The sequence below is a fragment of the Typopeltis vanoorti genome, chromosome 8 (assembly GCF_054136105.1).
Source record: "Typopeltis vanoorti isolate ZY-2024b chromosome 8, IOZ_Tvanoo_1.0, whole genome shotgun sequence".
Classification (NCBI taxonomy): domain Eukaryota; kingdom Metazoa; phylum Arthropoda; class Arachnida; order Uropygi; family Thelyphonidae; genus Typopeltis; species Typopeltis vanoorti.
Window position 1 is genome coordinate 65,310,752 of NC_143556.1, and position 27,961 is coordinate 65,338,712.

Below are 27,961 nucleotides of genomic sequence, written 5' to 3' on the forward strand. Positions count from 1 at the left end.
ACCAAAATATAGAATGATGGTACAACATGACAAAATTTCATGCCGGCTGGGGCGTCGCCCGGTTAAACAAGGCCCCCGTTGTTTTCGCCAGGGAACCAGGGCGAACAGCGAAAAGTCAGCTACTGGAACAAATCTGAAAACAAACCCCAACTCAACATCACCAGAGTTAAAGATCGGTACTATCAACGTAAGAAGCCTGAATGGCAAAGAAATGGAGCTAGCTGAGGAATTAGATAAGTACCAGATCGACATAATAGGGGTGACTGAAACAAAAAAGACCAAAACTGGTGAGATCTTTCTGAGCAATAAATACAAAATGTTATATTCAGGCAATGACAATCAAGGAAAAGAAGGAGTAGCCATAGTATTCAACACAAAATACGAGGCTAATCTTCTTGAATGGCAGTCAGTCTCAAGTAGAGTAATGTGGGCAAATATGAGAATGGGGAACTGGACAATGAGACTTATTTGTGCCTATGGTCCCACAGAAGGTTCTACTAAGGTAGAAGTGGAGGAATTTTTTGAGGCTTTAGAAAAAGCAACTGACACAATGAAAAAGGAAAAGTTGGTCCTTGTTGGGGATCTAAATAGCAGAGTAGGAAATGATTGTGAGACATACAAAAATATTTTGGGAAAATTTGGAGAAAAGAGCAAAGCTAATAATAATGGCAAATATCTGTTGGATTTCTGCTCAGGACATGGACTGGTTATTACTAACACCATGTTCCAACATAAAAATGTGCACAAATTCACATGGAGAGAAGAGGCTAGGAATAAGAAAAGTCTCATTGACTATGTTATTGTTGATAGTGATGTTTTCTCCTTGGTGCAGGACACCAGAGTGTACAGAGGATTTGAAATTGGAAGTGATCACTATTTAGTCTTGAGCAGGATAAAATTGAATTTCATATTGAAAAGAATAACATGTAAGAAAGTTTTAAAGCGAATAAAAGTTGAGCAGCTCTCAGATGTGAACTGTAGACTAAAATACAGAAATATTATTGAAAAGAAAATGAAAGAGTTTGAGAACAGAAATCAAACCTTGGAGATTCAGTGGCAAACTCTGAAGGAAACATTGATTGATTCTGCCAGAGAGGCATGTGGTGAGGTTGTGTGCAAGGATAAAAAAATCAGAACTCCCTGGTGGACACAGGAAGTTAAAGAGGCAGTGAAGGAAAAGAAGAAAGCATATCAAAAGTTCCTGGCAAATAAGTCAGCTTTTACTCTTACAGAATACAGAGACAAATGTAAGAAAGCTAAACAGCGTGTAAAACTTGCTAAACAAAAGTCATGGGAGGACTTTGGTAAGAATATAGAAAATAAATATCAAGAAGGTGGCAAAATATTCTGGAGGTTGTTGAAGAAGCTTAGGAATGGAGGAAAGAGTGCTGTAAAAGGAATTAGAGATGATAAAGGTGACATGAAAACAGGAGAAAAAGATATCCTTGAAGTATGGAGTAATTACTTTGAAAAACTGCTAAATGAAACAAGCAGTGATGACAGCACAGTGATAAAAAACACTGACCAGGCATGCAGTCAGGAGTACATATCCATACTTGAAGTAGAAAAAGCCATCAAAGACTTGAAATGTGGAAAGGCAGCAGGAGTAGATGATATTCGACCAGAAATGCTGAAGTATGGTGGTATAAGAGTCTTACAGTGGCTGCACTGCATAGTTCAGAAAGCCTGGACAGAGGGACGAATTCCCGATGATTGGAGTAGAGCTCTCATAGTACCCATATATAAAAAGGGAAATAAAACTGAATGTGAGAATTACAGAGGTATTTCTCTACTGAGTGTTCCTGGCAAGATCTATGCAAGTATACTTGAGAAACGGTTGAGAAGAATTGTGGAAGAAAAGCTTGGTGAAGAACAAGCTGGATTCAGGCCAAATAGAGGCTGTCAGGATCAGATCTTCACTTTACGACAAATAGTCGAGAAAGCATGGGAATATAACAAAGATCTGTATTTAAGTATTGTCGATTTGGAAAAGGCATATGACAAGGTGCCAAGAGAGAAGCTATTCAATACGCTGCAGTTATATGGTGTCAATGGGGCATTATATCAAGCAATACTTAGTCTTTATTTGAGTTGTGAGTCAGCAGTTAGAATTGAAGGAAGTACAGGAAAATGGTTTAATGTTAAATCTGGTGTGAGACAAGGATGTACATTATCCCCTCTGTTATTCATTATCTATATGGATCACATTATGAAGGAATGTGGTATTAAACCTGATATCAAAATTGGAGATGTTAATGTCAGCTCTTTGCTTTATGCGGATGATGTTATACTTCTAAATAAATCCGCTACAAGTCTGCAAGATTCTCTGACTAAATTGAATAGCTGTTGTAATAGATATGGTATGAAGGTCAGCAATAAAAAGACAAAGACAATGAAAATAGGCAGAATCATTGAAAATGTCAACTGTGTTGTGAATGGAGAACCTGTGGAACAAGTAAAACATTTCAGCTACTTAGGCACAATTTTTACTGAAGATGGTAAACTAAATATAGAAATAGACAACAGAATCAGCAAAGCTGGTATGGTGGGAAGTCAATTGAATAAATTCATATGGAATAAGAATGAAATTAGTCTGAACACTAAATTAGCTGTATACAAGACTGTGTTCAAACCAATTTTAACTTATGGATCTGAGAGCTGGGTCAGAAGTAAAACACTTGACCAAAGACTAAAGCCGCAGATATGAGAGTCCTAAGAAAGATTAGAGGCGTGAACAGATGGTATCAATGGCAATATCATATTAAAAATGAGGATATTAGGAAAGAACTTGACATTGTCAGCATCCCGGAATGTGTTAGCAGAGCTAATCTCAGATGGTATGGTCACTTAAATAGAATGGGAGAGGAAAGATTAGCAAAACAAGTGTTTTTTGCCAGGTTGGCAGGAAAACGACCCAGAGGAAGACCAAGATATAGGTGGATTGATACGGTACAAAGTGCCTTAGACGATAGAAATATAAGATCTGATAATGTTGGAGTCTTGACAAGTAACACAGACTGATTTGGAGGAAAATTGTAGATAGGAAGTTAGTAATGATGTAATTTTTTCATGTAGTACTGTCATATCCTGTACACCCCTTGAGGGTACATGACAGGAATTTGATGATGATGATGATGATGATGATGATGATGATAAAGAAACCTTTGGAGCCAACTTGCTGGCAAAGCAATGAGTGCAAACCACCCATCAGTGTTTGAATTCCCTGACATGTTCAAGGCAACCATTAGGCATAGTAGCTACGAACTAAAAAGCATGTATTAGAGATCAAAGACAAAAAAAGGTCTGTTTTATGCTGTTGGTGAGCAGAAGCCTTAGCTTATCCATCACTCATTGATATCTGAGATAAAGCAAGGATATTCTCTAAAAAATACCTGTTTGTCATCTTCAAGTAAAACAAAGACCTTAATTTTCTGAAGATGAAAAGTGCTGCTGGAAGATTGACAATCTTCCAGCAGCACTTCATCTCCAGTTTCTATCCAACAGAGCAGTATTGATGAAAGAAAAATTATCTGGAACTCAACGATCTGGAAAAGTAGCCAGAAAAACCTACAGCCAGAAGTACATCACAACTTCAGGAGATTTGAAGAGAAAAAGCAGTGATTGCCAATGGCAGCATCAAGCTTTCCCACCAAGTAGAAATGGATGTTGCTGCACATTGTGGTCAGCTTCATCCATTTCTACTTGGTGGGAAAGCTTGATGCTGCCATTGGCAATCACTGCTTTTTCTCTTCATAATAAGATAACAATTATCTGATTAGCAATCTCAGCATGGGAGTTGGATAAGTAGAGATTGATAAGATCACAAAAAAGTCCTGAAACTCTTTGCTGTAAATGATGTAATTTCAACTGCAACAATGTAGTGAAGAGTTTTTTGTTCTCTTTATAATGCAATTTCCTGCTACAAATAACTACTCCAGTAAAAATGAAGGGTTACTGATGAATTATCTTCCCACAGAAACTCCAATCAAGGCAGTCAAGGAAAAGAAGGCATATCCAAAATTTTCTGGCAAGTCAGCATACTGTCTGAGAGACTACAGAAAAAATCGTAAGAAAAAGAAGTATTGTATAAAACTAGCTAGAGCTGGCAAGAACACAGAAAATGAATATAAAGAAGATGACAAAATATTCTTGACACTATTCACAAAAAGCTTATGAAAGAGAACTGTAAAAGGAATCGGGGATGATCAAGATGACACGAAAACTGAAGATAAAGATGTTCTAGATGTCTGGGGTAACTACTTTGAAAGACTGCTAAATGAAACAAACAGTAATGTTATTCATTATGGCAAAGTGATAGAAAACATTCAAGAGGAGAAATGCAATCAGGAGAACATATCAATACTTAAGATAGAAAAGGATATCAAAGGCCTGAAATATAGAAAGGCATAAAGTAGAGTAGATGATATTTGATCTAAAATGCTCCAATATGGAGAAGTAAAATATTTTCATGGTTATATTGTGTAATTCACAGTAAGACTTCTCAGAAAGTTGTATTCCATATGATTGGAGTAGAGTTCTCATAGTCCTTTCCTTAGTACCATTCTATAAAAGGGAAATAATTAATGTGAGAATTACAGAGAAATTTCCCTACTGAGTGTTCCTTCAAGCTTTCCCACGAAGTAGAAATGGATGAAGCTGACCATATGGAATACAACCTTCTGAACAGTCTTACTGAAGCTAAGAAAAACTGTTGAAGAGAAGAACAAGCTGGATTCATACTAGATAGGGGTTGTCAGGATTGGATTAAGACAAACAGCTGTGAAATCATGGGAATTATAAATTATAAAAGGATCTGCATTTAAGTTTTGTAGATCTGGAAAAGACATAAGACAAAGTGCCAAGAAAAAAATGCTGTTTGAAACACTATAGTTATATAGTGTAATTATACATTATATTGAACAATGAATAGTCTGTATTTGAGTAGTTTGATGTTAAATCAGGTATGAGACAGGGGGTGTAACTATCTCCACTGTTATTCATTATCTACGAGGGTTGTTTGAAAAGTTTGGTAAATTTCCAATAGATGGTGACACAATCATTCATTCATTCATACCAGTGTTGGCATGTATCATCTTTTTCATGATCCCTGGCAAAATTTTAGCCATGTGCGAAGCGTAATTCTTGTTTGGCAAAGATTTAAAATGGTTGTGTTTGCATTTTTCATAAAAATGGAGAAAACTGAGTTTCGTACAGTGATAAAACACTTTTAGCTGAAGAAGTGGATGACCGTGCAGATCAAAGCCAAGTTAGTCCCAGTTCACAGGGACTCTGCATTAGCATTAAAGACTATTTATTTTTGGATAAATGAGTTTAAACATGGTCGTAAGTCCATCGAAGATGAAGCACACTCCATACACCCGACTGAGGTCACTACGAAGGAAATGATTGACAAAATCCATGGTATCATTATGGAAGAATGCTGAGTGAAAGTGCATGAGATTGTAGGCATCTCAACTGAATGGGTGCATAATATCCTGAACGAAAAATTGCACATGAAAAATCTGAGTGCATGATTGTTGACTGTTGAACAAAAAATGCATGCGAAAAGACATTTTGACACAGTGTTTGGCAAAGTTTAATCACAATTCGCAGGATTTGTGATTGAACGAATAACAGTGGAGATAGTTACACCCCCTGTCTCATACCTGATTTAACATCAAACTACTCAAATACAGACTATTCATTGTTCAATATAATGTATAATTACACTATATAACTATAGTGTTTCAAACAGCATTTTTTTCTTGGCACTTTGTCTTATGTCTTTTCCAGATCTACAAAACTCGATCCGTAACTTTGATCCACCACTACACACCTGAATCCAAGCAGCAATCAAAACAGTGGACAATGCCCGATGAAAGAGCACTGAAAAAAGCAAAGACCCTTTTATCAGCTGGGAAGGTGATGGCCACTGTTTTTTTGGGATTCCCAAGCAATTATCATGATAGACTATTTGGAAAATGGTAAAACAATAACAGGAGTCTATTATGTATCATTGTTGGACTGTTTAAAAGAAGAACTGAAGGAAAAAAAATGGCCAAGATTGGTGCACAAAAAAGTGCTCTTTCATCAAGACAATGAACCGTCCCACACATCAGCCATCGCAATGGCAAAATTGTACGAATTGAGGTTCGAATTGGTTCCACATCCACTATATTCTCCGGACAACGCCCTGTGTGACTTCTTCTTCTTGTTCCCAAACTTAAATATTTGGCTCAATGGGAAAAAATTTTCTTTGGACGAGGATGTAATCAAGGCAGTCAAATGACTATTTTGTGCAATTTGACAAATCCTACTTTTTAGATGGGATGAAAAAATTGGAAACTTGCTGGACCAAATGTGTAGACTTTGATGGAGACTATGTTGAGAAATAAAGGTGATTTTTATCAAAAAAAAAAAAGTGTTTAACTTATTTTTTTTATCAAACTTTTCAAACAGCCCTCGCATTATGAAGGGAAGTGACATTAAACCTGATAGCAAAATCAGAGATGCTAATCATTGCATAAGTAAAGAATGGATGTTATACTCTTAAAGCCAGTACAAAGACTTCAGGATTTATCACTAAATTGAAGAAATACTGTAACAAATTTGGCAGGAAAACCAGAAATATAAAGATAAAATATATGAAAATAGGCAGGACAAGGAAAACATTAACCTGCATTATAAATGGAGACCTTACAGAACAAGTAAAATATTTTAGCCATTAGGAAAATTTTTTGTAAAGATGAATTAAATATTGAAAGAGGCAACAGAAAAAATGAACCTGATATAATGGAGAGCTAGTTAATAAATTAATATTGCACAAGGGAAAAACTACTCAAAACAGTGAACTAGTTGTATATAAGATAATGTTCAAACCAATTTTAACTTCTTTGAAAGTTGGGTTAAAAAGAGAAGAGCTGATGAGAGACAAACTATAGAAGTGAACAATGCAATCAATGGCAGCATTATATTAATAAGGAAGATATAAGGAACTTTACATTGTTAGCATTCAAGAATGTATATAAGCAATCTAAAGGGATGTAAAATTTTCTAATGCATTCAAATGTAGTTGCAAGAATTTTTTTCTTTAAACTACATATGTAGTTCAAGTAGTTATTCATTCTTTCTTTTACTTGCAGCATAACAAGAATTCTTTCAGTTTATCAAGAAGAGCCCGTTTCTTTTCATAGTGAGAGCTTTCCATGCAATACTAACACTATTGCATAGTGTTAGTATTTCCATGCAATACTAACACTATTAGCCTGTACTATATAAATTTTCATAACTGACAACATCCTTATGCATATCTCTTGCTTAAGAAAAAAAGACACATAAAATTGATATAAAAATAGATGACATACCTATTCAGCAAGTAGATAAATTTACGTATCTCAGCACTTTAATAACAGAAGATGGAAGCAGTACCAAGAGAAATAAAAAGAAGAGTTGAAATAGCTAGAGAGAAATTTAACACAATGAAAAATGGCCTGACATCTAGAGATCTGAGCATAAAAATGAGGATAAGGTTGACAAAATGCTATATATAGTCAATACTATGGTATGGTATGGTATGGTATACTGAGACATAGACAATATTAAAGGAAGCTGAAGATAAAATTAAGCTTTTGAGATGTGGATTTTAAGAAGAATTATGAAGGTATCATGGACTCAGAAGAAAATGAATGCAGAAGTTGTACAAATGATGGGAAGAAAAAAGAAGCCTTCTTAAAACTATCAAAAGAAGAAAGGCCAAATATTTCAGACATTTGCTAAGACATGACAGCCTACAAAAAGTGGTCCTGGAAGGAATGGTAGAGAGAAAGAGGAAATGAAAAATGCAAAGAATTACTTGGTGCAGCAAACTGGGCATATCTGGCATATGAGGAAGGTGCAAGAGAGGCACAGGAACAAGTTGGTGGAGATACATGGTAGTCAACCTCCTAGATAGAGATGATGATGATCCACTTCCTGACCCACCTATTTATTCTTTGAACCATAGGGATGCATTCTGATATCACATCCTTGATGTACTTTAATACTTCCCATGCAATGCTGATATCCTTCCCACCTAGCAGCCAATACCATGTGATCAAACCTAGTATTCTCCTCAGCCAGTCATAATTTCCTGCTTTGTAGTTTGGCATGTAACCTTTTCCAAATGCAACATCCTTTAGCTACTTCCAAGATCGGTACACATGATCACTGCCACCAAATGGAGATAGATGCCACATCTTTAAGTGAAACTCCTTCAGACACCATATATTCAGGTCTAGTAGTACTCTTTCATCTTGACCTCTATCAAATGCTGTTTAAGAAAAATATCTAACAAAAGCTAAAAAATCTGAATAAGAAGAAAGAATGTCCTTCTTTTTAGATAATTTTATTAGACAGAAAGAAGAATATTGGCTGAATAGAATTAACTTGTATTTTCATAGCCATCAATCTTCAGAAGTGACTTTTTTAATATATTTTTGTTTTATATTTTTATATTTATACTGCTAGATGTGAGGCTGGGTCATTCTGAAAGATAATTATCAATATTAACTTCAGCACATTTAAGAAATTCAACCAAAGATTAAGGGATTAACCTTTAGGTGATTACAAGACCTGATTATTACTCAATCCAAGTCTGTTATGTTTTGCTCATGTAAGAGAATGCATTTCTCTACTTGTGTAAAATTATTGGGTCCTGCCAATCAATCCTTTGCATTGTGTGTTCTGCTATCAATATATGATTCCCTACCTTTTCCCTTTTTTTCTGTTTCTTGCCATTTCCTTTGTTTACATATGTTTGTGCAATATTATATCGTAATAAATTTAGAAAACTGGGATATAAAGTGACATTATATTTTTAAATTTGTAGTTCTAATTTCATTAAAAACATAGCAGCTATACGTTTAAATCGGAAAACTAAATCTAATAACAGGTTCTTAAAAATTTTACTTGTTTCACTTCTTCTGGGGTGCCCTGAGGAGGAACAGATGCAGCGTTTCGATTCAATCCCCTTGTTACTGCCTCATATTCTTTAGCAACTCGACGAGCATTCATATAATCCCGACTTCTATCTTGAATCATTTTCTCAGCGATAATTGGATTTACACTCTATAAAAAAAATTCAAAATTTGCATTAAATATGCAATAATAGCTGCAAATAATGAAAATATAAAATACATGCACATACATGTGTGTGTGTGTATTTCCATGAGGGAGGGATCATTAATTAAATGGATTGCCCTCTTTTGGATAGCATTATGCAATCTTAGAGGATTTTGGTGCACCATCCCATATATGTGATCAACATTCTGTGGTCAGAACACTGTTAGGAGGAATGAATAAAAAAATTAAGCTAAATGCAGATAAAGATAACAATGTAAATATTTTATAAATGAGAAACTAATAACAGAATGCATGAATGGTCTCCTTAGACTATAATAAATTTAGTTTAATCCTTTATCCAAGTGTAAGCAAACAAAGTTTGTGTCTGAAGTATCTTCAGGACTGAGACAAATCGTAGTAAAGGTGGACCAAGCTCTCATCACTCCTTGTCTCAGTATCTTTCATAATGTAAAGCACATCTCCTTGCAGATATGTATAATGCTATGCATTGAGGGAAGGGCCACTACTCAGACTAGTTTCGACCTTTATTGAGGTCTCTTCAGTGGGAGCCAGGCCCAGAAGTGGAGATACTAAGGCAGAAGCAATGGAGAGGTCATATTTACTTATACGAGTTGCCAAAAGGTGTACCACCTTATTATTAAATTACTCTGGATTTAGAGAAAGATGTTGGAAGTTTATTTTCCACTTGGTTAGACTAAATAAATTTAGTTTAATCCTTTATCCAAGTGTAAGCAAACAAAGTTTGAGCCTGAAGTATCTTCAGGACTGAGGCAACATGTAGTAAAGGCGGACAGAGTTCCCATCACTCCTTGTCTCAGTATCGCCCATAATGCAAAGCACATCTCTTTGCAGACATGTATAATGCTATGCATTAAGGGAAGGGCCATTACCTAGACCGGTTTCGACCTTTACTGAGGTCTCGTCAATGACTTCTCCATTGCTTCTGCCTTAGATCATAACTTCTGGGTCTGGCACCCACTGACAAGACCTCAATAAAGGTCGAAGCCGGTCTGGGTAGTGGCCCTTCCCTTAATGCAGAGCATTATACATGTCAGCAAGGAGGTGTGCTTTGCATTATGGGAGATACTGAGACAAGGAGTGATGAGAGCTTGGTCCACCTTTACTACGAGTTGCCTCAGTCCTGAAGATACTTCAGGTGTAAACTTTGTTTCCTTACACTTGGATAAAGGATTAAACTAAATTTATTATAGTTTAAACGGTCTGGGTAGTGGCCTGTCCCTTAATGCATAGCATTATACATGTCTGCAAGGAGATGTGCTTTGCATTATGGGAGATACTGAGACAAGGAGTGATGCAAGCTTGGTCCACCTTTACTACGAGTTGCCTCAGTCCTGAAGATACTTCAGGTGCAAACTTTGTTTGCTTACATTTGGATAAAGGATTAAACTAAACTTATTATAGTCTAACCAAGTGGAAAATAAACTTCCAAGATCTACTTAGACATTTGATAGCTAGTGGCATTATGCACACCACTGGCTTCTGTGTGTATGTTAAATGTTTTTGAGAGCAGTCCAGGCTGTGTAATATGCCTTGTTTCTTGTTGCACTGTTGTGGATGTTTTAGTATTTCAGGTGACTGTGAATGCGGTAGAGCATAGATGGCGAACCTTTGGCATGCATACCAGAGATGGCACATCCGAGAATTTTGCTGGCACGCCAATGATTTACAGGTGATATCCTTTTATACGCTTATAAATTATTAAATTTTTTTTTTAATTGTTACAATATGTACAAGTTAAATTTTATTTTACATGAGAGAGCAACTATGAAGACGTGCATATGATTGGTGCGGTATTATCAAAAGATTGCACGACCGAAAGACAAAGGCAACTGAAAATTATTGAATTGAAATGTTAATTCTCTTCAAACGAATTCCATAACATTTGAAACTGTCATAACAACATTCACTCCATATATTTTAGTTTTAACACATCCACGATGCGGTGTCATTTATTGTTCCAATGGGACTTCTCATTACCGGCAGGCTCAACTTGCACAAAGTTTCAACTCTTAGTTGAATTTTATTGCTGCTTGTTTGCGTTTGAGCTGGCAAGCAAATTCACACACTCATTATATGGCATGTTTCAATTCGTGGTAGAATTTTTATTTGACGTTAACCTTTGTGATCTGTCATAATGACATCGAGAATTTCAAATGCAATAAAATAAATACTTATTTCGTGCAATTGAAAAATTGTACAGTGGTTTGTAGTTAGATACTGTGTTTCTGGTGCAGCATATGATTTTGCTCGAGTCTATACAGTATACTTTCTGTGAGAGGGGACATGTGATTCATTAGTTAGCGCTGTTCTTATTCCAGCTGTCTCTAATTGCACTATTTGTTGAGAAACATATTACACAGACTGCAAAAGCCTCTGTACCTTATTCAGGGATACAACAAAACTACTCGTTTTTCTTGCATCTGCAGTATAATGGCATGTTGTTAGCTGTAGTGAGCAAGTTACTATTGACGAACATTTTTCGTGTGTGATGTATATGTAAAACTTTTTAATATATTTTTTTGTAAAATAAAATCAGAGTGCAGTTATAAGTGAGGGCAAGTTATATTCAAGTAAATACGGTAAATGTTCCACCGACAAGTTGACAATAAATATTTTTCTCACTAACGTTTTTTTCCAAACCAACATCATTAAAATCAATTTAATAATACAATAATCAATTTTACACTGAATAATATAAAATATTGGTAATCAGAATTGGAAATGTCAATGAAAATTAGAACATTATTAATTTAATGATGTTGGGTTAAGGAAACTACAATATGCTACAAAGATTTCATTAGTTCAGTGAATGATAACTAATTTAAACGTACTTTTATATTTGTTAAATTAATTTTCTATTAATTTTTCCACTATTAAAATCTGCCTGGAAGCACATCAGCAACTCGATTTGTGAATTTTTGGCACATGTAGATAAAAAGGTTCGCCATCACTGCTCTAGAGTAGAAATTGTAATCTATATGGATCATTTCAGTGCCCTGTCAAAATACTTCATGTTTGGATTCTGTTGTATGTGTTGCCAATTGTGATTTCTGTTATCTTTCTGACCATCCTTGAAATGTTCGCCAGCCTAGTTGGCTGAGTGGTTAGCAAATCTACTCTCCAGCCTGCTTTGGGTTCGAATCCTGGAAGAGACATGTTTCTGAATGTCCTACTAACTCGTGTTCATTATGCTGAATTTTTTCTTGACAATTATTCATAAGACTATTACACTTTTTTATAAAATCTTTATCAAGTAGCTTTATTTTTATCCTCCTACACGTTTCGCCAATCTGTTTCTATTGGCATCCTCAGGGAATACAAATCAGTAAGCACAAAATGAAGGTTACAGACTAGGTTATAACCGATGGTTCTAAATCATACAAAAATTGGTATTGTGCGTGACAATGTGCGTGTCTCGTTAACGTGATTTATTCGTGATGACTCATGATGTAATTGTTATGAAAGTTCAATGTTATGAAATTGTTATGAAAATTATTACGTGGAATGAATAATTGGCCTATAGAAATTATAAAAAAATTAAAATCTATGCACCCACTTACTCCTAGATTGTATGGCCTTCCAAAAATTCACAAAGAAGGTATACCATTACGTCCAATAGTTGATGGAATCTATTCTCCCACTTACCAACTATCCAAGTATCTTGCGAAGATTTTACAACACATTCACGTCTCGGATACTTATATTAAAAACTCAAAACATTTTATAGATAAAATAAAAAACATCCCTATTTTTGAAGAGGATACACTAGCAAGCCTGGACATCACATCTCTGTTTACTAACATTCCAGTGGTTGAAGTCATCAACATCTTAGACAAATTGTTCCCAAGAAACATCACTACTTTGTTCAATCACTGTTTAACTTCTAACTATTTCATTTGGCAAGAAACGATCTACAAACAACTCACTGGATTAGCTATGGATAGCCCCCTCTCACCTCCTTGTGCTGACTTATTCATGGAAGATCTAGAGAAAAAAATCTTAACCCAGATCTTTCCAAAACTGAAAATTTGGTACAGATATGTAGATGACATCTTTATCATTTGGGATCATACAAAAGAAGAACTAATGAATTACCTCAACCAAATCAATAGTTTCCACAATACCATCAAATTCACATTAGAAATGGAAAAAGATAAAAAACTGCCATTCCTTGACATTTTAATAAAGAAACAATCCAATAATAGTATCAACCTATCTGTATACAGAAAACCTACAAATACTGGACGTTACCTCCATTTCAACTCAGCTCATCACATAGCTCAGAAACTTAGCATTATCCATAGTCTCAAGAAAAGAGCTATACAGTATACGACAGACAAGGATGACCTACTAACAGAATTAACCACAATATCCAGAGAACTTTCTTTAAATTGTTACCCTAAAAGACTCTATAACAAGATTCTATTTACTGATATACCACATCGACAACGTGATGACGTCCAATACATCAGTACAATTACAATTCCTTTTGTCAACAACCTTTCCAAAAAATTAGCTAACCTTTTAAAACCATACAAGATCAGAGTAGCATTCAAACCAATCAATACTATTCGGAAATTTTTAAGATCACCGAAAGATCCTCACCCATTCTACAAATACCCTGGAATATATAATATTCCTTGCTCATGTGGTATTAGTTATGTAGGTCAGACATCTAGAAGCTTCGAAACGAGAAAGAAAGAACACATAGGATATGTCAGAAATAACAGACAAGACATTTCAGGCCTTTCATGTCACTTTGCCTCGACTAACCATCACATTGAGTGGGATAAGAGCCATATGCCATACATAGAAGATAACTACCATTCAAGAACCTTTAAAGAAGCAGCTACAGTCGTCCGTAAAACTGAAAACCTAAACAAGAATCAAGGTCTAATTTTACCAGAAATTTGGAAAACTTTTATCAGATCATTAAATATCAAAGAAATGAACTTTCATAACAATTACGTCATGAGTCATCACGAATAAATCACGTTAACGAGACACGCACAATACCAATTTTTGTATGATTTAGAACCATCGGTTATAACCTAGTCTGTAACCTTCATTTTGTGCTTACTGATTTGTATTCCCTGAGGATGCCAATAGAAACAGATTGGCAAAACATGTAGGAGGATAAAAATAAAGCTACTTGATAAAGATTTTATAAAAAAGTGTAATAGTCCTACTAACTCTTTGTGGAAAGGGCATCTGCAACCCTACTACTACTTCTAGTATGACTTCACTCCCGACACCCAATGAGGTATGGAAGTAACCATATGGCATCAAAATGGTGTCACATAATAAATAACTAACTTGAAATGTTTTAACATGTGGATCTCCCCTGACCTCCCTATCCTGTGTAACAACAGGTAGTGATCTTGAAAGTTTATTTTTCACTTGGTTAGAGTATAATAAAATTAGTTTAATCCTTTATCCAAGTGTGAGAGCAAACAAAGTTTGCGCCTGAAAGTATCTTCAGGACTGGGGAGGTGGTACAACATAGGTAGAGATGACCTGCTAATGCTTCGGCCTGGTATCTCCACTTGGGCCTGGCTCCCACTGAAGAGACCTCAATAAAGGTCGAAACTAGTCTGGGTAGTGGCCCTTCCCTTAATGCATAACATTAGACATATCCGCAAGGAGATGTGTTTTGCATTATAGGAGATACTGAGATAGGAGTGTTGGTAGCTTGCTCCACCTTTGCAACGAGTTGCCCTGGTGTTGTACCACCTTACCCCAGTCCTGAAGATACTTTCAGGTGCAAACAAAGTTTGCACCTGAAAGTATCTTCTTGGATAAAGGATTAAACTAATTTTATTATAGGTAGTGATCTTGTAAATGGCAGGTTTCTTTAAGTAGTGGATAGGGAAGTTCTAGAGGCCTAAAATCAGAAATCATGCTGTGGGGGAAGGGGAAAAAATCAACCTTGATAGCCTGTTGGTGTAGTAATTTGAAATCCTGTCAATGACTTAATATGGAGGAAAATTTCTTCTCTGAAAACTTGTTGTTCATGCTCATCTTGTTGCCTAGAGCAGTGGTTCCCAACCTTTTTCCACTTGGGTACCCCTTTTAAACCCATTTCTATAAATTGTACTGCTTGTAAAATAGTTGTTTTTAAATATTGACATTTATTGTTCCATAACTAACGTTTTGCATTTTGTTTACTTTACTTGTTTTTCTGCCATTACTGATTATTTTTCGTGTATCCCTGAACGGCTCTGCACATTACCATCTAAAGCAGGGCTTTAGATGGTAATCTTTCTGTTCCCATGGCCAAACTATCGCAGTCTTCTTTCTTGGATTTTGTCTACTATTGTTATTTCTTGTTTTAGTCATTTCCTTATGTCTTCATTTCTTAGTCTATCCAGCAGAGATACTCCTAGTAATCTACTTAGCCAACCTATTTCAGTAGTTAATAATTTTTTCTCTTCAGCCTTTTTGAGATTCTAGCATTCACTTCCAAAGAGGAGTTGGGAGGATCATTGTTTCATAGATTCTTACTTTTGTTGTTTGTTTGATGTCTCTTGACTTCCATATTTTATTAAGTTCCAAAAGTTTAGGATACGTGACTGATTTGTCTGTTTATATATTTTGTAATGTCACCATTGTACTCAATTACTCCTCCAAGGTAGGTGTTCTACCCTCTAGATTCTTACTATCAATTTCAATTTTCAGATTGGTGTTTCTTTTTTCTATTTGCATAATTTTTGTTTTGTCTATATTTATGTTTAATTCAAATTTTATACATTCTTCCTTTATTTTATCAGAAATTCGTTGTAGATCTTCTTCTGTGCTTGCAAGTAATGCAATGTCATCTGCAAATTTTAAATTTGTTATATTTTTCCCCATATATTTTGATTCCGGAGTCCTCTTTGTTTAAGACCTTACTGGTTGCTTCTTCCAGTGTAAGACTGAACAATTCTGGTAATCGATTGCATCCCTGTCATACTCCACTCTTTGTGTGGAACCAGTCTATTATTATTTCTTTATAATTAGGAATTCCTAATTCTTTCATAGTTTTCCATAGTTCTCTTCCACGGATTGAATCAAATGCCTGATGAAAGTCTATGAAATTTATATAGCAACTTTGGTTGCTCTAGTGTCTTTTCTATTAGCTATCTTAAGGTGAACAGTTGATCAACTGTGCTTCATCCTGGTCTGAAACCTGCTTGTTCTTCTCCTATTGCTAGTTCTATATATGGTTTAATTTGTTTTGGAGTACTTTTGTAAAAACCTTACTTGGAATACTGAGGAGTACTCAGTATTCCAAGAATACTCTGTAATTATTGCATCTGTTTTAGCTCCTTTTTTGTATATAGGAGTTATAACTGATTTGGTCCAATCAGTAGGCAATGCTTCATTTTTGTAGATCCTTTCAAATAATGTTTTTAATGGTTTCAAAAGTTGTTCCTTTCCTGCTTTTAAGAATTCTGCATTATCCAATCAATACCAGGTGCTTTTCTAGTTTTAAGTTTATCTATGTTGTGTGCTATTATTTCTTTGGTAAAGATATTTGTTTCCTCTTCCATTTCAGTGGCTGGAATAGTAATATCCTGAGAGCTGTTTTTATTATATCTCTTATTATATGTCTTTTATTATATAAGTATTCTTCCCATCTGTCTTACTAATTTGGTCTATTTGTTTATAATCCATGGTTATTTTCTTTTGATAGCTTCTCTGCCAGGCTTTACCATTACTTTCAATTACACACACACGCGATAAAATTTTAATATGAATTCCTGATCTTGAATCAAACTCCAACTCACTGAATCTTGTAAGAACTTGTAATTAATCTGCAAATTAAGTGAAAGATAATTTAATATTAATATAAATTATAAATTTATAAATTAAAAATATAAATTTAATGTTCGTAGGTAACAATCTTTCCAAAGCTGGTCAATTTTATTATATCATTATATAATTTTTACATAGCAATATTATTTTTAATTTACTTTTGATTTTAATTACATTTATATATGAAACTCAGAACTTTGTTATTTTTTTTTTTTAATGCTACAATTATCAAGTGGACCTTTCTCTGAAGAAAAAAAAAAAAAAAAAAAATCAGCTTTTACCATTACTTTTGATTACACACACATGATAAAATTTTAATATGAATTCCGAATCTTGAATCAAACTCCAACTCACTGAATCTTTAAGAAACTTGTAATTAATCTGCAAATTAAGTGAAAGATAATTTGATATTACCTGTTCATAGGTAACATAATCTTTCCAAAGCTGCTCAATGTTTATCATTGGATTAACAATTCCTCTTTGATATACTTTACGAACTGCAGTAATCCTTTGGTTTTCAGCATAGGAGCCAACTGCTTCCCTTTAAAAAGAAAGAAGAAGAAGAAAAAAGAAAAAAAAGCTTAGTCACACTCAGTTCCCACTGTTTTGGAGAAATTTAAAGTAGATGATACAAATGATTTGTCATGAAAAATAACGTTCACAAAATATGTTCTGTAAATTAAGTAGACCAGTGTTATTCCCAAATACCAAACCTCGTAAATATTTTTTTCCCCATCCATTTGCAAGGATGAACATTTCTATTAAAAAAAAAAAAAAACTATCAATAACATGCTGATTAGAAAATACTAACAATATTTAAAATCAATTAATTGATTTATATTTAATGTCCCTATATTCCATTTCAGAAAAAAATTTAAAATTCAACGATTTCAAATCCTTTACTTTCTATAAAGTAGGCTTTGGGAAGGTGAAGATCTTCCTAAAGCCATTTTCACATACATAGGTTCAAATGAACTGTATAATATAAGGACTATTCCTTTTTTTATCCCTACTTTTATCTTTCATAAAGACCTCAAAATTTATGTAGCAGTATTTATTACACACACTGATTACTATTATTATTATCATCTGAGACCTGCAGGAAGTCAAGGACTCATCAAAGGAGGCCACAGATCACCTACACCAGCTGTCATAACTTCATTGGGCTTGTTCACAGTGGATGCACTCAATACTTCAAGAGGCAAACTGTTCCACTCGCTCCTGCTCTGTCACAGAAAAATCTAGCTCTTGTCCCCTTTCCCTCTTCTCACCTTCCACATAACAAAAAATAAATTTCATCAGTTGATAACCTATAAAAACCCTTTCAGAAGTTTATCATATCATCCCCTCTTTCTCCTGTTTAAGCATCTTAAGTCAATATACTCAATTTGTCCTCAATCTATATTCCATAATCACGGTATTATTCTTGTTCCTCTTGTTTGCACTCTTTCCAAAACTACTTCTTCCCCTCTGAAATCCAAGAGACCAAATATGTACACAGTATCCAGGTGTGGTCATAGGCCTTGTAAAGGGGCAAAATAACTTCGTTATCCTTACATATCAATGTTTATTTTAACATTGCAATTATCCTCTGAATTGTATTTGCAATTTTTGAAATGTGATCTTTGAACTTCAAATTTCTATCCATCATACAGCCAAGATTACTAGTTTCATCAGTTGTTTTGTAGCATAATCCCACTAATATAATATGCCACTGGATATCTCACTGCATTAAAGGACATGACCCAACACTTACTAATATTGAATTGATAGTTGTTATCAATCACTATCAACCCACTTATCCAAGTCAATATTCCAATCCTGCATTCTCCAAGTTTATGCAGCCTTTCATGTAGTATCCTATCAAATGCCTTAGCCAAGTCCAACAGTATCATATCATAGTGTAACCATTCCTCTTATTCAACTCAGCCATAACATTATTACAAAATATGAGCAAATTGTTAAAATATGATCTCCATTTAGTAAGCCCATGCTGTTCCTTGCAAAGTATAACTTGTCTGCCAACCCATTTCTGTATGGGCTAACTGAGTCATGTCCCACTTTTGTCCTAAATAATCTTCCTTTTATACAATGTTATGCCACCTAGAAATAAGAGCTAATATTTCTTCTTTTTGTGTTTTTTTTTTTTTTAGTTAATTTGATCTCAGCAATAACCATGTCAATGATACTGTTCACTGGGCTAATAGTAAGTTTGAACAGATGAGATTTCAGTTGTATGAAGCAACACTGTTTCTTTCATCATTTATATCTTACTTTAACTGAGTGAACTCATTGCACTAAGGATTGAGTTTTTGCAGGGTAATAATAAACCTGATAATTTACTGTTGTCACTTGACCTGCCAATTGCCATTTGGAGCATAATCCTTAGTGCAATGAGGATTGCACTGATGGGAAGATCATTATGTCTCTCACCCTAGTCTGAGCTCTGACCCAGGTATTACACTTTTTATCTAGAATGGTAATACTGAGTAATGATCTTTCCATTTTCCTCTGGGTAGTCCTCAACTTGTTTGGTCATTTTTTTCAGTCAAAGTCCACATTTCGCTTCCATGTCAAGACTGGAAGTATCCAACTGTCAAATATTTTTCTTTTAAGGAATGTTGGTTTCATTGGACTGCTTCATGTTTTCCAAAGGCTATCCAACATAGTTTGAATTCTATGTATAATTTCTTCTTTTTAGGCTTCCCTCTATAATCTTTTTTCCTAAGTAAACATAGGTGTTTACTATTTCAGTTTCCTGGTGTTCTATTTTATTATTATTAGTAAGTATTAAAAGAGACCTTCTATTTTATGATTATTAGTATTAAAAGAGGGTCTCTTTTAATACTAATAATAATACTAGGAGTTCATCCAGGAAGGCTATTTGCACCAATGGCAATCCATTCCAATCACACATCAACCTATGCGAGAAAAATCTTGCCTCACTCCCCTTCTTGACAGCATTCATTCTCAACTTCCAGAGATGTCTTCACATCCTTTCCCTATCCTCCATAAAATGAAAAATTCCGTTCACTGAAATTCTGTATAACCCTTTCAGAAGTTTGTAACTCTTGATCATATCACTCCCTCTTTCACCTGTTTGCCAGTGTCTGCAGCCTACAAATTCTCAATCTGTCTTCATAATCATATCATTTTTGATATAATTTTTGACATTCTCCATTGCACTCACCCCACTGTATCAAAATCGCCATGGAAACCAGATCTGCATGCAACAGTCCAAGGGAGATCTTATCAAGGCCTTGTAAAGAGGCAAAATGACTTCCTTATCTTTACATGTCAAGGTTTGTTTCAGCATTGCAATTATTCTCTGAGTTGTATTTATAATTTTGGTTATATGACCCTTCTACTTCCTGTCTACTAAAACTCCATTTGTAGTGGTTTTTTGGTGATGTATTTATTATACATTAATGTTTCATTTATCTGTTTAAATTTAATCCTTTCTTTTTACTTTCAGCATTCAATTCATTGATCGTTTGTTGAAGTTCTTCTGCAGAGTTTCCTAAAAGAACAATGTCATCAGCAAATCACAGGTGATTTAGTTCTTTCCCATTTACTATAATTACTCTATTTTCCAATCCACATTTTTAAAAATTTCTTCTAGGGCTGATGCTAATAATTTACGTGAAATGGCATCTCCTTGTCTAACTCCTATTTTATAGGAAATTTCATATTTGTTTCTGACTTTATTTTGCATTCGGCTGCTAATGATTTTCGAAAATATTTTGTATATTGTTGAAAAGAAACTGATAGGGCAGTAATTTTCAATATCTTCTCTATCCCCATTTTAAAAACTATACTAAGTATAGCATTACTCCACCACTTTTATACTCTTCTATCTTAGCTAGGATGTATAAATTTTACTTAACATAGTCATGACAGGCTCACAACATACATTTAGAAGTTCTATTGAAAATCATCTTCACCTGGTGTCTTTCCACCACTCATGCTACCCACTGCATACTGAACTTCTTTTAAAACTTCAGGACATATTTCTTCCTGTTCCATTTTTGGATATTACTTTTTTTGTTTTCATACTGGTTTGTCCTGGGAATCGTCATACAATTTGGCATAGAAGGATTTATTGGATGGACTAGTCAACACTAATACCACCATGCTTCAACATAAAGATCTACGCAAAATAACACATTCCCATCAGGGCAATCATCTCTCACCATCAATAGTATAGCAGAAGATGGGGCAAGAAAAAACACTGTGCTCTGCAGAAATTTTGTAGTTGCATTTCAGCAGACATACTACTATCATGATGGTTCATTAATTGTAACCAAATCTGCATGTGGGGAGGGGGGGGGGCATCTCTTTTAGGATATATTAGAAAACAATAATGTAGGAGAGTGGTATATTTAGTTGGTATATTTGGATTACTAAAAGGTGTAAATATGTAACCATCATTAATAAGCCACATGAGAATAGGGAAATATAAAGAAAAGAAAAGAAAAAAATACTTCCATTACTGGTAAACGAATTCTTAATAATTAACATTTATAATGTATCGTGTCCTATAAGTTGTTGGGTGGAGAAAATAGCATGTGATCCTATAATTTCTAGGAATGCATAAGTGAATTTATGATGGGATAATTTTTAAAAAAATTATGAATAAAGGGAAAGAAATCTGTTTACCTTGATTAACTCGGACTTGCGTTTCATTCAAGATTTCTCCATGAGTGCAGGTCACAAAGATGTCTCCAATGATCTCAATCTTGAGACTCTTGCTCTCTCTTCATTGTTATACCCATAGATTTCACTAATGGGTTGTTCCATTTTATAGGTGGTCTTCCTGGTTTTCTCTTTATTCTTGTTGCCAATTGAATATTCTATATGTCCATCTGTTATCCCTGAGTCTGGCTATGTGGCTGCCCATCTCATCTTGCTTTTGTATACTGCAGTTATTACATCTTTTACACCTGATCTCTCTCTCTCTCTTTTAGTTCCATACTACTGATGTTACAAATCCTATGTTCTATTGCATGCTGAATTATCCTGAGTGTCTCTTATTTTCTTGTTGTGTTCCATGTTTCTGATCCATATGTGATTGATGGAAGAATGTTAAACAGTCTGCTGAATGATAGCCGTGCAACTTTCTTTTTACTAGTTCTTCAGATAAATCATCATTATTCATTTTTATTGTTTGTCCTAAGTAATTGTAAGAGTCAACTTGTTCTATAGGGATGTTATTAATACATAGGTGACTGGCACTTGTGTAGATGTTTTTAATCCATTCTGTTTTCTCTAGATTCATTTCTAAGCCTATCTCATTGCTGTTTATGTATATTTTTTCACCCATTTCTTCTAGATCTTTTGGGTTTTGAAATATCAGTACTAGATCATCAGCAAACAAGTATTTGTAGTTTTTCACCATCTATGCTTATTCCTCCGTTTAGGTCTATTCTTTTAGAATATATTCTAAAGTGCTGGTAAATAGATTTGGGGAGATCACATCACCTTGGCTTACCCCCCTCTCTCTTTATATCTATTTATTTATAGGTTGATCAAATAGGGTTATTTGTGTGGTCTGATTTTTGTTAATTTCTTTTATCATCTTCATGTAAATAGGATCCACATTTATTTCCAATAAGGCACCGATGACCGCATTGTGTTCTATTTTATTAAATGCTTTTTTTTTTTAAATCAATAAAGAGGAAACAGGATTAGGATCTTGGGATTAGGTATCTTATGTGGATACAGAGTGGAAGGAAAGTACTCTTGTCCCCATCTACAAGAGCAAAGGGGATACTACATCTAGTGTTTACTGATCTGGAGAAAGCTTACAATAGAGTGCCAAGGCAAGAAGTCTGGAGATGGCTGAAGGAGAAGAAGGTACTGGAGAAATATGTCAGTTGCTGCAGGTGATGTACAGAAATGTGAAGACAAAAGTTTGGACCTGCCTGAGAGAGAGAGACAGAAAGTTTTCAAGTGACAGTTGGCTTGCATCAAGGGTCAGCATTAAGTCCATTCCTGTTTATTATTGTGATGGAGGCAGTGACGGAGGAGGTGAGAGAAGATGCGTTTTGGACAATGTTGTATGAGGATGACATCATGCTATGTGCAGAATCAAGAAAAGTAGCAGCTAAATTGGAAAGGTAGAGGAAAGTACTGGAAGAGAGAGGTATGAGACTGAGCAGAAGTAAGATAAAGTATGTGTGTTGCAAAGTGGATGGCAGCCAGAAGACAGATCTGGAGCTGGAAAAAAATGTCATCAGGAAGGTTAGGAACTTTAAATCCTTAGGTTTAACAGTGAAAGAGGATGGAGAGGGTGAGAAAGAAGTGGGATCCAGGATACAAGCAGGATGGAGGAACTGGAGAAAGAGAGAGATGGCTAGAGTGCTATGCAACAAGAGGTTGCCAATCAATCTAAAAGGCAAAAACTACAGGACAGTAGTGAGACCGGCTATGAAGTATGCTATGGAAACTGTGGCCCTGAGGAAAAATAACATCAGCAAGATGGAGGTAGCAGAGATGAGAATGCTTAGGTGGATGTGCAGTGTGACCAGAAAAGATTGTCTAAGAAATGACTATGTAAGGGGAATGATGAAAGTAACGAACCTAGGAGCAAAGATACAAGAGGGAAGGTTGAGATGGTTTGGTCATGTGATGAGAAGAGAGGATGAGTGTGTGGAAAGAAAGGTCATGCAGATGGATGTGCAAGGAAGGGGGGGGGGGGGAGCATGGGTGGCCAAAGAAGAGATGGAAGGAGCTGGTGGAGGAAGACTTGAGGATGAAGAACTTGGATGTGGTTACAGTCCAAGACAGGAGGATGTGGAGGAGACTCACTGAGAACAGTGACCCTACTTAAGTGGGACAAGCTGTAGAAAAAGAAGAAGCAGACAGATTAGATGATAATTTTTTTATGACTTCCTTGTTCCCTTTTTTGAATAGAAGTATGGTTTTTGAGATCTTCCATTCCTCTGGAATCTTTCCTTCTTTGAAGTACCACATGAATCTGGTAGTCAAAGCTTTGAAATATAGTTGGTCCACTTTGTTGGATTTCTTCAGCCTTAACATGATCAAGTCCTAAGGCTTTACCTTTATTCATTTTCTTAAGGGCATGTTCTATTTCTTCAGGAAGTACATCTGGTATATTGCTTGGTTTTGGAATGATAAGTTCTGAGACTTGGCATTTAGTTGCATAAAAGTCATTATAGAAATTCAGCACAATTTCTTTAAATATAAGTATATTTAAAGTATAAATATAATGAAGTACAATATACTTCAAAGTATAAATAACTACAAGGAGGGGTTAATCCAATGAACTAATAATGATGATCAGGTGATTCATTTAAGTGTGACAGGAATACACATTGATTGATGGAGCAGCAAATTCTCTTGTTGAATTTGCTGTCCTCATTATGTGTATTTCTCCATTTTATGTATATTTTGCTTGGTTTTCTAAGAATTTTCTGTTGCTTACTAAGGATCAGTATATATTTTACATAATTTAATAGGTAAATAATTTCTGATCATCATTGATTTATCCACCCTTTCGCGAATCCTACATTCATTACTTTTTTTTCCCCAGCACAGCTTCTGTCTTATCAACAATAGATCTCACATGTTAGTATTTTGTTGTAGATCAACCACTTCTTATAATACATACAGGTATTAATTTTATTCAGGAAAAGACAGAATTTTATTATGTCTCTTATTTCTGAAGGCTGGAATAAAAATGTTTCCTATACGATGAAAAACATTCCAACTTCAACAGAGGAGAAGCAAGAAAAACAAGTAGATTTATTGTCAGTGTAATTAGAGACAACTGGAATGACCATCATAATGGAATCCACCCCCACAGACTCTGCTGCATGCATGCAAGCAAAACAGGTTTATCATAGCACTAAATATAGCAGCTAACTAAACACATTGGTCCTGACATCCTCTATCAATTTTCAGTTCCAAAAAATAACAGCTGTTTATAATGCAGCCACTGGATACAGAATGCACACAATTTATTTAAAGCAAAAAAGATGCACATAAGAATATATATATATTTTTTTTTTATTATTATTATATATAACTTGAATTCAGTTTGAATTACATTTGCGATATTTGATATCATCCAGACACTTCAAAATGCTAATTTTACAAATAAAATTCTATCAAAAAAAAAAAAAAAAGTTGCAAGTAACATGCTGTATAAGCTTTCTGAAAAAGCAACCACCTAATGCAGAAATGGCATACATATATTAAAGCTAATCCAGCTTTAGTTCTTGCTAACAGTTTATTCATATGCAGACACTGCCTGGTGTGAACGTGAAAATATGGACAGACGACACAAGAAAAAAAGAAGTTTTACTGACTATGTAATTATTGATATAGATATCTTCAATCTTCATGTTGGTTCACAAAACAAGAATATACAGGTGATTTGAAACTGGGAGTGATTAACACAGAGTTTTAAGCAGGATAAAAATAAATATCATATCTAAAAGTAAACTCTTCAAGAAAGCTTGAAAGAATTAAAGTCAGGCAAGTCTCAGACGTAAACTGTACATGTAATTGAAGAAAAACACTGACTGATTTAGCTAGGGAGGCATTATTGAAGTTCTAAAGATAGAAATGTCTGTACTTCATTGTTGACAGAAGTTAAAGAGGTAGCTGTGGAAAAGAATAAAGCATATATAAAATTCCTAGCAATCAAGTTGACAATGTCCTGAGAAAAAGTGTGAGAGAGAGTTAAACTATGTGTAAAAGTAGCTAAACAAAAGTTATGGGAATACTGATAAAATATGGAAAACAAATATGACGAAGGCAGCAATATATTCTAGGAACTATTGAAGAAGCTTTGAAATGTAGGAAAGAGTACTGTGAAAGGAATAAGAGATGACAAAGGTGATATAAAAACTAAAGAAAGATATTCTGGAGGCCTGGAGTAATTGCTTTGAAAGACTAACAAATGAAATAAGTGACAGAAAATTGGTAGAAAATAAGCAAGTGGAATGCATTCAGGAGTGCATATCAAAACTTGAGGTAGAAAAGGGCATTATAAACATGAAATGTGAAAGGCAACTTAAGAAAATGGTATTTGACCAGAAATACTCAATGATCCATAACAAACTTCATTATCAATTGTCTTTAACAGACTGTATGTCCATGCACTTATTAATCAAATTTTCATTTCTTAATTTTATTGGCATGTCTCAATCCATATTATCCCATAACATTCAAAATTTTTACCTCAATTTCATCTTCTGACACTCTCTCTCTCTCTGTGCAAGCTCCCAGTTGTTTACTGTTGCAAGTAAATAATTATGCTATGTGACATTATACAAACTATGCTAGTCACATCCAGATTCTTCAGTCCCATGATACTGGCAAGTAGTATCACTTTCAATGTGTGCCTCTGCTAGTGGTAATTACTTTTTATAACTGAACTATAATGTAATTTTTATCTTTTCTCCAATATTTTCATGCCATGCACCTGAAATGCTCCACACAATGGAGGAATTTACTTTTGGTTTCAGAAGTGGAGGAAAACTGTTGATTGGAATTTAGTAATGATGTATTTTTTTTATGCAATAATATCCTGTACCCCCCCCCCCTTGGGAGAGCATATCAGGAATTTTGATGATGATGATGGTTACAGAAGTGCTCTGTTATGAGCATGGATGTCTGATATATATGTTGCTCTAAATAATTAAATTTGATTCCTGGCCACTTTTATATTATTGATATTTCACAATGTATACATTACAATAAAATATATTATATAAATAATTAATTAAAGCAATGTGTATTTTACTTGAATAATTTTCAAGAATGCATAGCTACTTTAATTAGCCTCTGTGCCAAATGTGATAAAATGCTTTAAAGATTAAAAAAAGTGCCCACTTGAGATTCCCAAAATTTTTCCATGATTGTCAAAAGATGAATGAAATAAGCAAGAAAATCCCTTTTGAGTGACAGTGACAGAATCTATACTGGGAATCATTTACTAGTTCAACTCTTGAAGGTAGTGTAGAAATTAAGTGTTAATGAGCCTTTCATTACTTTAAAAAGAAACAAAGTAGATGAAATTCAGTAATTCGATAGCAAAGATTTATCACTCTTCTTAGGAATGGGATGAATTGAGACATTAAATAACACTTAATGTTGTGAAATTAGAATGGTAGGAGGACATTTACCCAGATCATCATGCAAGAACAAGAAAAGTAAGAAGCCAGGAGAAGATTAGCTTCCTGTGAATATTTCTATGCAACAGAAAATCACTTGAATGTAAAAGAGATGGAAATAGTACAGGTATAAAAATCTTAGTTAACAGCTTTGGAAAAGGAATAGAAAACACCCATATGGAAATGATGCCAATTTCATGATTTTGGTGATTTTAAAACCAGTTTCAGATGTGTTAATACTTGCATGCAACCATTTCAAGCTTTGGTATAAACAGAAAAGAAGAGGGGGGGGAGGCATTTAAAGCCAAATGCAATAAGCTTGATTCTTCTCTTGTACATCTCTGACACACTTAGAGAAAGACAATAAAAAGTGAAATAGGGAAGAAAATTTTCTTTATTAATAAGAACTGCAAGATGAGTTCAGTGCAAATGTTTGAATCAGAAAAAAAACAGTAATACAACTAAAGAAACAGAGCATAGAAATCAAAGTTCATATCACCTGGCAATCTTGTAGGCAGACATGTCAATGAGAGAGTGGCTGTGTTGCTCCATGGAAGAAGGATTACATATACAGTATACTTAGAACAATCACTAGTGAAGAAGAGATCACGTCTGGAGAGGGATTTATGTGACTCTCCCATCCATGAAAGTTAGAAAACCAATAGTACAATGGATGGGCTAAGGCAACTTTGAATTTTATTAATTGCTTTTAGATAATCCAAAAAAACTCTGGAGACAAACAGATTTTTCAAGCCACTTCAGGCATCCAATAAGCAGAATGGTGAGCTCAAACTGGGCAGTAACATTCATCTCCCACATAAAGACATCCCAAATATCCACGCTCACAGCAAAATCCCACAACTTGTTGGACAGTGGTA

At 34.7% G+C, this 27,961-nt stretch overlaps 1 protein-coding gene across 2 annotated transcripts in view; it reads right to left on the bottom strand.

The window, feature by feature from the left end:
• The window catches only part of su(f) (cleavage stimulation factor subunit su(f)), a 377,057-nt gene that overhangs the window by 217,584 nt on the left and 131,512 nt on the right, over window positions 1–27,961 (bottom strand). For both annotated transcript variants that reach the window (XM_090396725.1, XM_090396726.1), the window contains exons 7-8: window positions 17,353–17,479; window positions 8,947–9,105 (exon numbers count right to left, since the gene is read on the bottom strand). In XM_090396725.1, the coding sequence (XP_090252851.1) occupies window positions 8,947–9,105; window positions 17,353–17,479 (286 nt within the window). The remainder of the gene's footprint in view (window positions 1–8,946; window positions 9,106–17,352; window positions 17,480–27,961) is intronic.